General features: G+C 39.4%; 1 protein-coding gene across 5 annotated transcripts in view; it reads left to right on the top strand.

Moving 5' to 3' along the window:
* The window catches only part of HDAC9 (histone deacetylase 9), a 542,743-nt gene that overhangs the window by 301,413 nt on the left and 223,530 nt on the right, over positions 1-17,800 (top strand). For all 5 annotated transcript variants that reach the window (XM_074945808.1, XM_074945812.1, XM_074945807.1 and 2 more), the window contains 3 exons: positions 882-1,004; positions 3,584-3,794; positions 4,213-4,430. In XM_074945808.1, coding sequence (XP_074801909.1) covers positions 882-1,004; positions 3,584-3,794; positions 4,213-4,430 — 552 coding nt within the window. The remainder of the gene's footprint in view (positions 1-881; positions 1,005-3,583; positions 3,795-4,212; positions 4,431-17,800) is intronic.

Here is a 17,800-nt window from a genome sequence, read left to right as displayed (position 1 = left end):
TATGTCCTCTTCATAAATGGTTTTATCATATGGTTTCAAAACAAGTATGGGGACTGTCCAGCAAGGTGTTGAAATTGGAGGGAGTTAAGGAGGCTAAGCACTTCACGGGGCAGCTCAGCACCCAACAGCAATGGGGGCCATGTTTTTTAACATTATTTTTTTTTAAATGGCATTTGCTTCCTAAATCACTTTTTACTCAAACTTTCTCCATCCATATTAAACACTGTAGCCTAATGGTAATTTAGTGGCAAGGGGATAAGATACTCAGAATGAATAGTGTTGAATTACATTGGGTGAAGTTTTGCAGCAAGGCATATGAATTATACTCCTTTAGAACTTTTTCTTCCATTTTAATGAAAATCTCATTTAGGTTATCTGCTCTAGTTCTAGCAAGGAGGATATCCCTCAGCATATCCAAATGATATCCAATACAGCTATATATGTGTCCTTACATCCATTAAGAGGTGAATCATCAGTGTTCCATAAGACATATTATGCAATCCTTCCTGAATATTTACTCAAGCAAAACTCGCGTTGACCCTATAGCAATGAATGTGTGGTTGGTGGGAGAAGAGGTAATGGAGCAGGGAATCCTTAATGTTTTGGTTCGGCATAGGAATTTAACTGATTAACCAAGGCAGCATGGTAGGCAGGTGAATATTTGTCTCCATTTCAGGAAAAGAATCTCAGAGCTATCCTGGGGAAATATTAGTAGGCCCCAATACTCAGGATACTCAGTATATCAGGAAATGAAGTACTTTTCCCCAATATTTGGCATCTTAGGCACACTAACAAAGATAACTAACTAACTGGCTTTTGTTGCCGAAGGGTAATAGAAATAGGTGTTACAGATCTGGAGGTGATTTTTTTTCTTGTTTCAGCACTTGGTTTCTCAACAACGTATTCTGATTCGTGAAGAATCGATGAACCTGTTGAGCTTGTATACGTCTCCTTCTTTGCCCAACATTACCTTGGGACTTCCAGCAGTACAATCCCAGCTCAGTGTAAGTGATCACTTTAAAAGGGTGTCCTTTTTCTGTCATGTTTTTTTCTTTGAGACCAACCTCCCTTATCCCTGCTTTCACCACCCCCTCCTCTTCAACTTTTCACTCTTCTGTCGACTTTCTATCACAATACAAGAATACTCTGGTCTCTTTTCTCCTCAAAAAGCCATCTCCATCTCTGGTTTGTCTTTTTGGAGTGTAAGCAATTCAGGGCAAGACCCATGACTTCATTTGTGTTATACAGGACCTGATACACTGTGGGCACTACTTGAAACAATAAATAATCACACTGAATAATAATGAATAAACAAACGTAAGCATAACGCTCCATACAGTGATGTACCAAACACAATTTCTGAATTATAGGTACAAATTCTTGAAGCCACAGAAGTGGTGAGAGATACCTGGGTGGGTCATACAATTTGACCTTTTGAACTACTTTTGTACCGGTGACTACTATCGTCAATAAAATTTCTTCCAGGAATACCCTTCCAAAGCCAATAATCTTTAAGATGGCATTCTAATACTGACTCAGGCTGAGTTGGAGCTAATATATTTGGAGAAGTCCCTTGTATTTAAATTTCTTTGTATTTAAATGTTAAAATAAGTGCATGACTATGTAGACACAGTAGTCTATTAATGAATGACATTTCATGTTTACTCATAAAGAGAATATCAGGTTGAGAAAAAGTCACAGAACTCTAGGGGTGAAATTCTGGCCACGTTCAAGTAAATTAAAGTTTTGCCATTGAGTTCAGTGGGGCCCAAATTTTACCCTAGGACTTCTTAGTTCAGTTGGACTGCCAATAAGGATTTAAAATAGGTTTTATGATGACTCTGTACAATAATATGGAATATTATTAAGAAATCTCTGCAATTTAAGATTTAATTTATGACACAGTGGTATGACTTATGAATTTGGTAGAATTTATATAAATTCTACATGTATAAATGAGTATGTGTCACTTTATAGTAGGCAAGTTTCATTTTAAATATGCACTTTATTATGGTTTTCAGTAAGGTAGTACTTAATTTGAATGCTAAATCTAGTTCAAGTTTTATATCATACCTGTTTCTTTTTTCCAGTACAATATAATGTCATTATCTCTGATATATTGTTGTTACTTAGTTCATTTCTGAGGGAAAATATTGTACTATTTTCTAACGTCAGACACCTGGAGAAGTTTGCAAAAGAAAATTTTGCAACTCTAAATAAATTCTCTAGGAATCTTGCATCAGACACTTGTAAGCAAATGATTCTAGTTAAGATACTGGTCATAAGTAACAGTGAGTAACATTCCAAAATGCACTACTTATAAATAATTTTTCCTTTCTGCAAAAATGTCTTGTCCAGTTGAGAACAGGTACTAAGTAATGTCAAAGTAATTTATTACGTGAAATTAAAAGCTATTCTCTTTAAAAAACACATACACACACACACACATCATATAAGCTTGTATTGAGATCAGTTAATACTAAATGCTACTTTTGGAAATTGAACAAACAGGGTATTTGATTTTTGCAAGGTAATGTTTATGCAATTGCTAGAATAAGATAGTGTAATTTAAATTGAATGTAGCCCACCATGGTATTTTTTCAGGAGAGAATGGCAGAGGCAGAATGTGAAGTAAAACGTATGTACAAGAAACTTAATGAAAAAGGTTAGGGTTTGCCTGACTAGAACATCTGGAATTCAGATAATCCGGGAATAGCTTTTTTTTACTATTACAAACTGAATGGTAACCATGTACAACCTGGGAAGACTCAATTGGATATTTATTATTGCTATTTATTACTTTTTTATCAACCCTTTTAAAAAATCTAGTTTATATTTTTCAATGAAAATGTAAGCATCCATTAACTGGAACACAGATGTCTGAAGTAGATTTGCAATGGTAATTGGTCAAGATTTTCTGAAATGGATGCCTAAATTTAGGTCCTATAGTCTGTATGTAGGCAATTAAATCAGGGGGCTTTAAAGTGCTAATTGCCCAGCAGCTCCCATTGACTCCTGGAATCAAGATTGTTACTTTATAATCCACCCTGAGTAAGGAGGCAGTGTATAATTGTGCTGCCCCAGGAGTAGCCAGAGAAGGAATTGCTTTGGGGGAAATAACATTCACCAGGTCTATACCAGCTGTAGTTAACATTCCATCTCACTTTGGCTCAGTATTGCTGATTGATCTATTGTGTGAGATGTGTGGAAAGCCAAAGCTCACCTGCTTCCCACTGAATTCAAGGCACCTGTTACCCCTGTTGCTCTCCTTCCCCCTGTACAGAAAGTGTTGATTTGAGTGAGTTATGCAGGGCACTAGGGAAGGCCACACTTCCTTACACACCATTGTAAGGAAAGGTCACAGTCTTGCCCTTCGAGAACAACCTCTTTATTTCTGGTTCCCTGTGCATTGATGCCACTGTGTTAAAATAATTGGCATGTTTTCCATTTTCAGTCAATAGACACAGGGTAAAATGGGGATTTTCTTTTAAATTATAGTATAAATAGCAGAGCTAATTATGTGGAGACCTAATGGACCAAGTCTTTGAAAAGCAGCTAACATTTCTGATGTGTCTTAACACAGGCTTCATCTTCACTCAAAGAAAAACAGAAGTGTGAGACCCAGACCCTGAGGCAGGGAGTGGCTCTTCCTGGACTGTATGGGGGAAACGTGCCTCCCTCTTCAGCTCAGCCTCATATTGCTCTAGAGGGAAAACCTAACAGTAGCCATCAGGCTCTCCTGCAACATTTGTTACTGAAGGAGCAAATGAGACAGCAAAAGCTTCTAGTGACTGGTAATTATCAAAGGCTTCACTGGAGTGTCCTTTAGAGCTTTTTTTTAAACTGGAGTTTTACAAGAGAGCGACTTCATTTTTAAATGAAATGCAATACATGAATGCTACAGTGCTCAGCCATTTGTGGAGGAGGGGGAAGCAGTGTGGTGTTTGATTTTTTTCTCGTGCTTCCAGTGAGATCTGCTCCAATCTCTTGCTCCTGCCTCCAAGGGTAAAATGATCGCAGAAAATGTAGTAGCTTTCTCTTGGGGCTGTCAAACTTCCTGTTGTTGCTGGGCATGTGCTAGGAATATCATTTTATTGATACTACTGCAAAGTTCTTCAGTACCCCAGTGACCCTGAAGCTCTCCCTGACTTTTATGTTTTCTTAGTTTTACTGATCCTCATATTTGATGAGTGAAATGTCATTGTTTTGCAGGAGGGGTTCCTCTCCATCCACAGTCTCCATTAGCAACAAAGGAAAGAGTCTCACCTGGCATCAGAGTTGCCCACAAGTTGCCTCGTCATAGGCCCCTGAATCGAACCCAGTCAGCTCCACTGCCTCAGAGCACCTTGGCCCAGCTGGTCATTCAGCAGCAGCACCAGCAGTTCCTGGAGAAGCAGAAACAGTACCAGCAACAGATTCACATGAACAAAGTGAGCTCCCAAACTAAAGCCTTTCCAATACATGCAGAGAATGAAAAACTAACAAGATAGTGTGGATATCTGGTACAATGCTGTACTTGAGCAGCACGGAAGTTCCTGCTACACGTGTACATTATATATACATAGGCATGTCAGGTTTGGGTGTGAGTGTTAATGTTAGACTACATATCCATTTTCTGTCATTCCTAAAGATTGTTCAAAGTTGGTTCTCTGGGCATCAGCATTAGGAAGAATATAATTAAATGAAACAGCAACCAGAGTCTCTCAAAGTTTTAAATTACCATTTTAAGTCAGTTTCCTGTCATATTGATAAATGATTCCTCAAAAGATTATTGGATTTATTTTTCACTTATTTTACTTCCCATTTCACTGTTGGGAGGCAATTCTGTGTTGCTACCTGTGATTCATATTTTAAGCTTACTTGATTAATGGTGAGCAATACATTGGTACTTCTTCAAAATCCACCTCCTTTTCCATCTAGAGGCTTTACTGATAAGCCAAAGCAACTTTTTTATAACCTTCCATCAAGACACTGCTTTCCATATAAAATTGACAAGTAATAAAAAGTTCATTGCCTGCATGTCAGGATAAAAGATTAGTATGTCAGAGGAGAACCAACTATTGCTACTAATACATTTGGGGCTCAATTCTACTACTTTCTTATATAAAGTAATACCTTATTCTATTCATAGCAGAGACAATATAGTTTTATAAAAGAGGTAAGTTATAGCCATGAACAATGCCACACTCCAATACTGAGATATGTGAGTAATTAAATGATCTAATCCCAGGAAAACCTTTTTAGTGCACACCCTTCCGTCTTACTCATTGTACTATACTCATTTTTGAGTTGAAGTTAAATGTGTGTTTGCCAGACTGCTTTGAATAATTTTGACACATGTGAATCAATGCATCTTCCCTTTTTCTATCTTGTCAGAGAATTATTTGATGGGTATCTATGAAAGTCAGTCACATGGGAGAAAATAAGATGAAAAGCAGGCATGTTGGCCTTGTACATCGGAGAAAGGATCAACCCATCTCACTGGTGAACTTCTCTCATGGGGTGCTGATTCCTTGGAATCTGTTAGGAATTCCCAACAAAATTAGAAACAAACCCAGAGTTTAAGTACATAGTTTGTACAGTGGTTTGGTTATTAAATCTTGTCTTAATTAGGAAAAATGAAGACCAGAAAACTTCAAAGTTCAGAGCTGATCCTTGCATGTTAACCCCTCTCAGCTAGGGTGTTTTGATTACTCAACTAGGACTCCAGTTGGCTTTTCTTCGAGTATGCGTTCCATATGTTTAATCAAGATGGCATATGTACATCTTGTAGCCTCCAGGTTTTGAAAATATTTCACCTGCCCTCAATTGTCTGAAAAAAAGAGAACTTTTTATTAGCGGGTAAAGGACTGAGTCTTCGCATTGTTAAAAGGTATCCACAGCAAACAATGATCATGCTTTTTTTTCACAAAATGAAGAATCAAACCTGTATTTATGAAAGATAAACCTCTATTGTAAGACAGTCTGTAGCTTTTAGGGATAAATAATATGAGCTTTAGAGATGTCTATCCTAAATGTGTCTAATGAAACTTGAGTCAAACAACATCAGAATGGAATGATACTGAACTAGTAATTACTAATCTTTTAATTTTATCCAGGCACACAGTTCACCCACTAGGAACTGGACTGTAAAGGCTGTATTTAGTCTGTGGTTCCATTGTGAAGTTTTGTTTCTTGGTTAAAATGTAATTCTAAGAAAAGAAACAAAAATTTGTGGGACTAATCACGTCTTGAGACACATACACTTAATTAGTTAGTTAATCATTGGCATTGGAGAATAAATGCTTCTGAAATATTGCTCTTATTTATTGTGGGTAAACTTAACTGTGCCATGTTCAGCCAGTCAGCAGCATCTAACTACTGATTTACATCTATGGTAGAAATTAGCAAGGACCATAGTATTCAGTGGCCCAATATCTCCTGGAAATACTTTGTCACACTCGTTTTTACTGGTCTTCTGATCACGAGATTGTGGCCATGATTTCTGGGCCAGCATCCGATGAAGTGGGCTGTAACCCACGAAAGCTCATGCTCTAATAAATTTGTAAGTCTCTAAGGTGCCACGAGTACTCCTGTTCTTTTTGCAGATGCTCTGAAACCATTCTTGTAACTGTACATCTTAGAGAGATTACTGAAAAATGCTGCTGTTCTGATTATGTAGCTGTTCTCTGCAAACCTACACAAAGCAAGAGGTGATCTTCATATATCTAAAGGGAGAACCTGTATAAATAAATTAAATTTAAAGAACAGCCACCATGAGGCTATAGAAGAGAGTGATGACTGAACAACTGAGAAGGCGGGTGATCATCTTGAGTACTGTGGTAACTTAAAATGTTATATGAATGAGAGTGAAACATACAATTGTGTTATTAAATTATTGCTTGAGATTGAACAGCCCTTCACTTACAATAAGCTTTTGATGTTTACCTGAACTATGAAATTATTCACCACAGAGTGTACTGTGTTCACTCTTAAAATTTTGCAAAAAAGAAATAATTCAAAACTGTCTTTTCATCTCCAGGTGGTCCGCTTGTTTTGGATTAAAACATTTGTAAAGGCATTAATCAACTGTATAGGATAGGGTTGATCAGCTAAAAGTTTGCTCTACTTGAAGTTAAAGTTATCTGTTCATAATATCCTACTAATGACTTTAGTTTGTGGGGCTATTTAAAATAAAATAAAAACGGCTGCAAAGCTGGATTATTTGGTTCTTAAACAATACAGTGCAGCGTCTTTCCATGTCCCAAGCATATATGTGCATCTAATGTTTTCCCACTGGTCCTATTGCCCATTGCATTTCTGTAAGAAGGCAGTAAAGTGAAGTGTGCAAAAATCTATCATTCTATTTCCTAAATTTTGTTTCTGAAAAGGTGCACTTTATTTAATAAATCAGATACTCTGAAGCATTTTCTTAGCAGTTTTAACTTGGAAAGCCAGGAAAGCAATTTTTGAGATGGCAAGACTCTCGAAATAAAATAACACTCAGTTGTTTATGAGCTCAGGACAAGATACTATCCCTTTCCCCTGCATCTTCTTACTCTGCCCTTCTGGAAATTACTGGCATTTCATGACATATTTATTTTTAAAACTTTAAATCAATACTTTTTTAATAATGCAAATGGAAATGCTATATTTGATGTTTCAGCTTGGAATATTTTTTTATGGCATGATATAAACCCCTGAACGTCAAGGAATCTCTTTTTATGGCAATTGGGAAAATTGAGCTATAGCAGTGACAAGGGAAAAACAGTGGCAATACAGCTAAACTCATGATTTGTAAAGCATTATAGTTTGCAAAACTACAGACATAAAATATGGTTCCTTTTCTTTGTAAGGGAAATATACTTCCAGCCACAAGCCAAGGCTGTGATTAGAGTGATAAAAAACAAAACCTAACACAGGCCAAAGGTAAAGATTTCCCTGGATCATTTCCACTCTAAAAAGAAACAAATCATTGAGCCAAGAGGTGTGCTTCTATCCTTAGTAACAAAGAGAAGATTCCCCTGTGGACTACTTCTGGTCAATTGTCAGATGGCAGGTTTTTGATGTGGGAAATAGTACACCTCCTCACTAGAGTCTGACTTTATACCTACGGGATCTAGTACACTGACCTTTTCAAAACATTCTAGCTGAAATGCAAATTTTGACATCCCATCCAGAAGTAGGTGGAAAGCCTTGCCCTTGCTTTTGAAAAATCAAATGTGTGGAAACCTGAACTGGGCTTTTCTTTTGGAAGATAGGCTTTGCTGTTGTCAGATTTAATACACTTCTGTCCAAATGACAGCTTGTTTCCTTGTGGAGTCCTTTGATCAGCATTTTAGAACTTCATTTTACCCAATAAAAGGAACAGCATGTCTACGAACCCAGTTAAACTTATTGTAGCAGGTACCAAAATACTGACATTGCAACAAAAATCTTACTGTTTCGCTCCTTATGTTATTTGGGTATCTAAAGAACCTTGACCTTACTACTTAAAAGATGTGATTTCTGCATAATTAATATAAACACAAGGCCATTGGCAGATGTCTGAATTTAGGAAAACCTCAGAAATTAAAGCAGTGAGGGAATTAAGTGAACATGCGCTGTTCCTTTAGAAGTGGTTTATATCAGTGCAGACTGTGGGTGAAATCCTGGCCCCAGTAAAGCTGATGGCAAAACTCCCAAAGATTTTGATGGGACTAGGACTTTACCCCATCAGTGTAGGAGCACTTCCACATATTGTCATTACATAACATATTTATATTGTACTAAGTGTTCAGTGTTACTTTGTAATGATGAAACTTTGTACTGGAGAGGGAAATTAAACAGTCAAGTTATGGGACAGTTTGCAATATACATTATAATTCCCAATGCTGCTTTCATAACTTAAAGATAAAAGAAGGAGGGCTTGACCTTCAGTTTTCACTTCAGGCTGTTAATCTGTTCATAAAGTCTTTTACTTGGATGAGAAAACAATGGTTAGGCATGACTGTGAGTTGAGAAAAGGAGAAAGAAAAATACATGGGGAAATGAATTGAGAGTACTTTAGATTATAGCTCAGTGGTTTGAGCATTGGCCTGCTAAACCCAGGGTTGTGAGTTCAATCCTTGAGGGGGCCATTTAGGGATCTGGGGCAAAAATTGGGGATTGGTCCTACTTTGAGCAGGGGGTTGGACTAGATGACCTCCTGAGGTCCCTTCCAACCCTGATAGTCTATGTTTCTATGATTATAATAATAACTGAGATAAAGCATATAAAGAGAGGGAAAATAATTTAGAGGTTTCTAGTTCTTGACATGAGTTTGTTGACAGAAAAAACTGAGTTTTTCAATAGGAACTTTTAATGTGGTCAACTAATTCTCGGCAACTAAAGCAATAAATGAACAGCTGTTTAGCAAAATGCTAAAACTGGGTCTGGGCCAGATCTTCTGCGGCTGTGAGTTGGCATACCTCCATTGAGCTCACTCCAGCTCAGGATCTGGCTCTCCATCATATCCTTATGTGTGATCACCATGTCCAGCAAGTAGTAGGGTGGAGGAGGGAACCCCAAACACACTTCCTGGTTTAAAAATTCTAATCACACTTTTTTGGACAAGGCTTTCGCAACAATAAATGAATAATGCATTGCCATAGACAGATTATTTATTGAGAACTAGAACCAGTGCTTACTTTGGAAAATAATTTTGAATGAACAGCTGACTCATTAGTTTCTTATGTACATGCTCAATACAAAATTTCTATCTTCAAACAGGCCAATACACTGGTTATGCAAGCATAGCTGGTTACAAGCATAGCTCGCTAAGTGCATGGATATGTTGATTCAAAAAACGTATATGCTTATGGAAAATTGTTTTTCCCTCCTCTTCCAATGTTTATTTGATTAATAAATAAAATGATTGAGTTCTGATGGAAATAAATGTAAGTGGCTGTTGCTGCAGGTTCACTCTTGGTGCTTTGTACCTCGTATGTTTGTAGAGACATTTCATTTAAATAAAAGGAAAAGGAGGACTTGTGGCACCTTAGAGATGAACAAATTTATTTGAGCATAAGCTTTCGTGAGCTACAGCTCACTTCATCGGATGCATTCAGTGGAAAATACAGTGGGGAGATTTATATACACAGAGAACATGAAACAATGGGTGTTACCATACACACTGTAATGAGAGTGATAAAGTAAGATGAGCTATTACCAGCAGGAGAGTGAGGGCAGGGGAAACCTTTTGTAGTGATAATCAAGGTGGGCCATTTCCAGCAGTTAACAAGAATGTCTGAGGAACAGCGGGGGGAGGGTGGGAGGGGAATAAACATGGGGAAATAGTTTTACTTTGTGTAATGACCCATCCACTCCCAGTCTCTATTCAAGCCTAAGTTAATTGTATTCAGTTTGCAAATTAATTCCAGTTCAGCAATCTCTCGTTGGAGTCTGTTTTTGAAGTTTTTTTGTTGAAGAATTGCCACTTTTAGGTCTGTAATTGAGTGACCAAAGAGGTTGAAGTGTTCTCCGACTGGTTTTTGAATGTTATAATTCTTGACATCTGATTTGTGTCCATTTATTCTTTTACGTAGAGACTGTCCAGTTTGGCCAATGTACATGGCAGAGGGGCATTGCTGGCACATGATGGCATATATCACATTGGTAGATGTGCAGGTGAATGAGCCTCTGATAGTGTGGAAGAGTACCCAGAAGTTACCTACTACAGGACAGGCCCAACAAAGAAAATAACAGAACACCACTAGCCATCACCTTCAGCCCCCAACTAAAACCTCTCTAACGCATCATCAAGGATCTACAACCTATCCTGAAGGACGACCCATCACTCTCACAGATCTTGGGAGACAGGGCAGTCCTTGCTTACAGACAGCCCCCCAACTTGAAGCAAATACTCACCAGCAACCATACAACAGAACGACTAACCCAGGAACCTATCCTTGCAACAAAGCCCGTTGCCAACTGTGTCCACATATCTATTCAGGGGACACCATCATAGGGCCTAATCACATCAGCCACACTATCAGAGGCTCGTTCACCTGCACATCTACCAATGTCATATATGCCATCATGTGCCAGCAATGCCCCTCTGCCATGTACATTGGCCAAACTGGACAGTCTCTACATAAGGAATAAATGGACACAAATCAGACGTCAAGAATTATAACATTCAAAAACCAGTCGGAGAACACTTCAATCTCTTTGGTCACTCGATTACAGACCTAAAAGTGGCAGTTCTTCAACAAAAAAAACTTCAAAAACAGACTCCAAAAAGAGACTGCTGAACTGGAATTAATTTGCAAACTGGATACAATTAACTTAGGCTTGAATAAAGACTGGGAGTGGATGGGTCATTACAGAAAGTAAAACTATTTCCCCATGTTTATTCCTCCCCCCCGCTGTTCCTCAGACGTTCTTGTCAACTGCTGGAAATGGCCCACCTTGATTATCACTACAAAAGGTTTTTTCCTCTCAGCTCTCCTGCTGGTAATAGCTCACCTTACCTGATCACTCTCGTTACAGTGTGCATGGTAACATCCATTGTTTCATGTTGTTTGTGTATATAAATCTCCCCATTGTATTTTCCACTGAATGCATCCGATGAAGTGAGCTGGAGCTCACGAAAGTTTATGCTCACATAAATTTGTTAGTCTCTAAGGTGCCACAAGTCCTCCTTTTCTTTTTGCGGATACAGACTAACACGGCTGCTACTCTGAAACCTTTCATTTAAATAGTATCAGGAAATTATGGATTTTACAACAGTTTATTCATTGTAAAGGATACATGTATGCCATGGAAAGAGCTATAAAAGGCCTGTGTTCAATGGCCAGATTATTTACGCACTCTCCCCGTTTTCCTGTAGAGCTAAGCAGCCACAATTGTCTCTTAATGTCTTTTCTGGTTGGACTCTTGTAATTAAAAAATGGTTATGCATATTCCTTACAGCTTAATTTCCTTAAAACAAAAAAATGAAACAATATGGATTACAGTAGCTTGAGGTCATTCTCTAAGCTGCTGTCTCAATTTGAATAACTCTAAAATGTATGCATGTTGTTTTGGAGAAGTCCAGTTTGTACAATTCTAATTTAGAACATTAACTGAAACATGGCTTTATCATTATTTTAAAGTATAGTCTCATTAGAGCTCAAATTAAGGACTCCTCTTTCCAAAACTATTACTAAATATTCATGCTAGCAAACAACATATTCATTTTCAGTATCCAAATCTATGTATTTAACTATAGATTCAGAAACAAAATGATCAGACAAGTTGAAGGAGTAATATCAGGAAGTAAAGTGTAAACTGATGTTTTTAACATATCGAATCATAGAAGATTAGGGTTGGAAGAGACCTCAGGAGGTCATCTAGTCCAACCTCTTGCTCAAAGCAGGACCAACCCCAACTAAATCATCCTAGCCAGGGATTTGTCAAGCCAGGCCTTAAAAACCTGTAAGGATTGGATTCTGCCACCTTCCTAGTAACACATTCCAGCGCTTCACCAGCCTCCTAGTGAAATAGTTTTTCCTAATATCCAACCTAGACCTCCCCCATTGCAGTTTGAGACCATTACTCCTTGTTCTGTCATCTGCTACCACTGAGAACAGCTTAGCTCCATCCTCTTTGGAACCCCCCTTCAGGTAGTTGAAGGCTGCTATCAAATCCCCCCTCATTCTTCTCTTCTGCAGACTAAATAAGCCCAGTTCCCTCAGCCTCTCCTTGCAAGTCATGTGCCCCAGCCCCCTAATCATTATTGTTGCCCTCCACTGGACTCTCTCCAATTTGAACACATCCTTTCTGTAGTGGGGGCCCAAAAACTGAACGTAATACTCCAGATGTGGCCTCACCAGTCTGAATAGAGGGGAATAATCACCTCCTTCAGTCTGCTGGCAATGCTCCTACTAATGCAGCCCAATATGCCATTTGCCTTCTTGGCAACAAGGGCACACTGTTGACTCATATCCATCTTCTCGTCCACTGATGATCCCCAGGTCCTTTTCTGCAGAACTGCCGCTTAGCCAGTCGGTCCCCAGCCTGTAGCAGTGCATGGGATTCTTTCATCCTAAGTGCAGGACTCCGCACTTGTCCTTGTTGAACCTCATCAGATTTCTTTTGGCCCAATCTCCAATTTGTCTAAGTCACTCTGGACCCTAGCCCTACCCTCCAGCATATCTACCTCTCCTCCCAGCTTAGTGTCATCCGCAAACTTGCTGAGGGTGCAATCCATCCCATCATCCAGATCATTAATGATGAATATATATGACTAGAAGAGCCGTGTGGTATCAGGTATATTTGGCAATATAATATGATAGTGCCAAGCTCTCTTTTAAACCACATAAACAAAATGAAAGTTCAAGGAGGGAGGGGAAGTAGCTGTAGACTCATGGACTGAACATGGCTGGGACTCAAGGAAACTCAAGGTTCCATCTTCTAATCTGCCATGTGGTCTTGGGAAAGTTATTGCCTTGTTTTTATTTCTCCAGAAATAGGGACAATGTATACCCACCTGGTTAAGCACTTTGAGATCTATGAAACAAGGCACACATTTATTACTTACAAAGGCCTTGATCCCAGTGAAGTCTTTAGCAAATATCCAATTGATTTCAGTAATTCAGGATCAGGCCCTAACACAGCAATATTGCAGATTTAAATGCATGCCACCAGTAAATGTAGTCTAAGAATAAAATACCCCTCCTATAGGTGCTTGCATCACTCTACTCATTAGGTCATGCAAAAATGCATTTGAGCACGTGCCATACTTAGGTGAATTTCCCCAAATGACACAATGGGGTTGTATCAGTAGCCTCATCAGCTTTCAGGAACAGTGCCATACAGTAGCATGAAAGGCGAGCAAGCCCACATAAAAGTGAGAAAGCACAGAAGAAAGGAGAGCAATAAGGAAATGAAATATGCTCCCTAACTGTGCTGTGGACTAGCTCTCAGTCTCTCTTGGATTCTCCTACCGAGTAACCCACCTGATGTCAGACAACTGGCATATGGAATGTTTTACAGATGGATCAGTGTCAGTGACTCATGCTAGCTGTATATGATTATCTGTCACACAGATGTTTTAGCTTGTGTTTGCTTGCTAGCCAGCCAGCAGCCAGACTCTTTTTAATTTTATTTTGCTGCAGGATCACCAACAGACGTTTAACAAAAAGACAGATTATAGTCTACTATTCTGCATACATGTAGTTAGCTCCACTGCCTTCTTGGGCAGCATCAGCCCCTGAGAAATAACTGGAAGACATTTACTGGTATGATCTGAGAAATTTTCCAGATTCTTCTTTATAAGGAGTCAGTTAGCGTTAGTTGCGCTAGCAGGGATTCCTCTGCTTATAACGATGCCACCTGCAGCACTGAAGATGCATTTGAAGTGATAGATGAATACTAGAGTAACAGAGAGATTTTTTAAGTGGGCTGCTGTGGCCCTCAGTACCAGTGTCCGAAAGGGTTCTCTCTCTTGCCTGAAGACTTTCATCATGGACAAATTTTTTTAAATAGCTGAACTATTCGACGTAAGCGCTGAGCTTGCAAATGCAGCTGCACAAGTGGGTGCACGCATCTGCTTTTAGGCTCAGCACCTTCAATGGCCTGGGTAATCCTGTCCCACTAAGGGGGAATGACCAGAACCCCAATTATCCCTGTAACACACACAACTTGTTCAGGATCAACAATGGTAAAGTAACCTTTTTTAATTATTATTATTATTTTGCTGTTGCAGGCTCTGGTTAGTGTTAATGATTGGTGCCTAGGAGATGTAGCTCTTTGTTTCAATTACATCACGTCAGTGCTTCCTAATGTTTATGGCAAACAATCTGACTGATGTGTTGTAGATGATCTGCATGTGGGATCTAGTAATAGAATAGAAGATGATTTTATGGCCTCCAGCACTTTGCTCATAAATCCTACGTCTACATGGGTGAAAGTGGGGTGTTAATTCTGCCCTTGCCTCCATCAGTGACCATCATAAATCCTTCTCTTTCACACCGGCCCATGATTCTGGAGGTGGACCACAGCCTACAAGGGATGTTTTGCATTTATAAAAAAACCACTAATCCCAAATTTTAGGCACCTGCACATTATTTGTTAATTTTTTAAACATCATACAAAATGCTATTGGATAAATATCTCAAACTACCATAAATCCCCACTTCCCAATCCACTCATACCCCATTAAGCCTTCCCTATGAGGCAAAAAAACAAACCCTTGGAAAATAAATATCACATCTGGGCTCTGCTGCACCAAAAGGAGAATAAGTTCCAGAGTAGAGGGACTCTTCACTGAAAATTTTCTGCCAACTTCTATTCAAGCCAGTGCAGATCTGAAAATATTTTACATTTTGTCCTCAAAGACACGACTCTGCTACCACAGAAGACTTCTCTATGATAAATCTTGGGTTTGATCCTGTAAACTCTTATTCACTTCAAATCAGTATGCTCACATGAATAATGACTAGTCCTGTGATTAGGCATTTGCAGGTTCAGACCCAGTTGCATCTTTTCCAGCAAGTTAGAGGTGCAGTTACTGGACCACATTCCAGAAACTCACACAAGGAAGTGCAAAACACACCTTCCTGCATCAGAAAGTCCTCTTACATTGCAGCAGATATTTAAGCAAGCAGATGGCTGACTGTTTTCACTAATGCCTGTGCTCTGTGGTTGCTGCTGAGAGGATTCGCTATAATTTCAACAGGGAGTTCCATGTGAGCTGCACAGACAGGAAGGCCCGGATCCACAAAGAGACTTAGGCATTGTGATGGTGAGCGTTGCAAGGGCTAACTTTCCAGAACCTAGAAAACTGCAGGAACAACAAAGCAATTCACAAAGCTTGAGTTAAGTGCTTAGGCTCCCTATACAATGAATGGGGAAAGATAGGTGCCTAAGAATGCTCTCCACAAAAGCCAGCATGCTAAGCAAGGAGCTGCCTAAGCTAGCCAATGGGACCCTCTCATGGAGATAGATACCCAAGTCTGAACTGCTGGGAGGCACCTATCTCTGCTTGTGATCCACAGCCAGGAACTACCTCCTTTTGGAGACAGGTGGCTTAGGTGCTTAAGTTATTTCTTGTGAGAAAGAGCTAGGGGCCAGTTTCGCACAACACAAAATGGCTGGAGGAGGTGGTGGGGCTGGTGGTTCCAGTGTCCACCTTAACAATTTTAGCCCAGTGGTTAGAACACTCGCCTGTGGGAGACCCAGGTTCTATTTTCATCCTCCTACAAGAGGGAGAGAAAGGGTTTGAACAGGAGTCTCCCTGTTCAAGCACTGAACTACGAGATAGTCTGATGGTGGGGCCCCTTCAATCTCTCCTGTTGAACTTGTTCCACGGTGGATAATTAATTAGAGTGATTGGGACAGAGAGAGACTCTGTAGCCTGGAAATGGGGAGACCGGAGGTCCAGTCCCCCTGCTACAATGACCCCCTATTTATACACAGTGAAACAGCTTCAATAGGAGAAACGGAGGGAGCCCCCACATCAGAATATTCCATAGCTTAGTGGTTGGAGTATTCACCTGAGAGGTGGGAGAGCCCTATTCAAATTATATTCCCCAGCAGGCAGAGGAAGGAACAAAATAAACCAGGGCCTCCCACATCCCAGGTGAGTGTTGTAACCATTGGATTGAAAGTTATGGAATGCCCCCCCTCCCCTCCCACACACCCCTTTTCCAGTAGGCAGTCTCTGAGCACTCCTACTGGATTGGGCCCAATAGGGGGCGGAGCACCTATCTTCCCCCCACTTCATTGATTGTTCCGATGCTTAGGCAGGAGATAGGCAGATGCCTAGAGTGGGGTAGCAGTGTCCATACTCAGAAGCAGAAACAGAGACACCAAGGGAACTCTTGCAGTGAACACTTAGGGTTAGGCAGCCTTTTGAGGATCACAAGGGTTCCTAAAACTGGGAGTTAGACATCTAAGTCTAGGGTTTGGGTGCCTAAATACCTTTGTGAATCTGGGACAAAGTGCATATCCTGGCCAGTGCTATTCACTGTTTGAAATTCATTGATTCTCTGTGTCCTGGTAGACACCTTCTTGCACCACCTCCTCTTCCCTTCTAATAGATTCTTCACTTTGGGGTTCTGTACCAGAATTCACACAAGATTTAGCATGTATCACATTTTGCAAATTAATTTTGCCACTACATAAAATTTTCTTTTCATTATTAGAGCAGCTTCAATGTGGCTACTTATTTGAGTTAAAGTAAATCATGATCTCTTTTCTTTCTATCATCAGTAAACATGTTTCAATACTGATAATATTTTAACAAAAAGATCTGCTAAAAGCTAACTGCCACTTAAAATAAAGGCCCTAGCGCCTTCCCTGGTGTAAATTGGCATAGCTCCATCAATGACAGGAAAGAGGGAAACCCAGCAAAGCACAGAATCTAACAAAAGCAGAAGTTTCTGTGCTTTGCAGAAGATAAATGGGGAAATGTTTACCACAAAATTTAGTTCCACAGGTGCAGACTAAATTAGTTAGATAGGGAAAATATATTAACCTTTCAGCTGCTGAAATTTTGAATATCACAGAAACCCTGTTTTTCAGCCTTCCAGTATTTGCAAGCTATACGTGGAAAATGAGCTTTTAATGACTCAATTCTCCCCTTTTTATATTTTTGTGTATTGTTAATTCTGTTAAGCTTGTTAGAAGTTCAATGCAAACTATATTATGTAAAATGTACTGAACTGCAAGTCAAATATTTGAATTAAAACGTATTTATGTCTGACTGCTAAGGTATTTTAGGAAGAACATCATTTTTAAAAATGTCTATATGGAAGTATTTATAAACACGTCTGTTAACTATGTTGCTATATTGTTATTATTATTAAATTTAATA

This window comes from Natator depressus, chromosome 2 (assembly GCF_965152275.1).
Source record: "Natator depressus isolate rNatDep1 chromosome 2, rNatDep2.hap1, whole genome shotgun sequence".
Lineage (NCBI taxonomy): Eukaryota > Metazoa > Chordata > Testudines > Cheloniidae > Natator > Natator depressus.
Note: the sequence above shows the minus strand (reverse complement) of the source record. Positions and strands in the feature narration are given on the sequence as shown.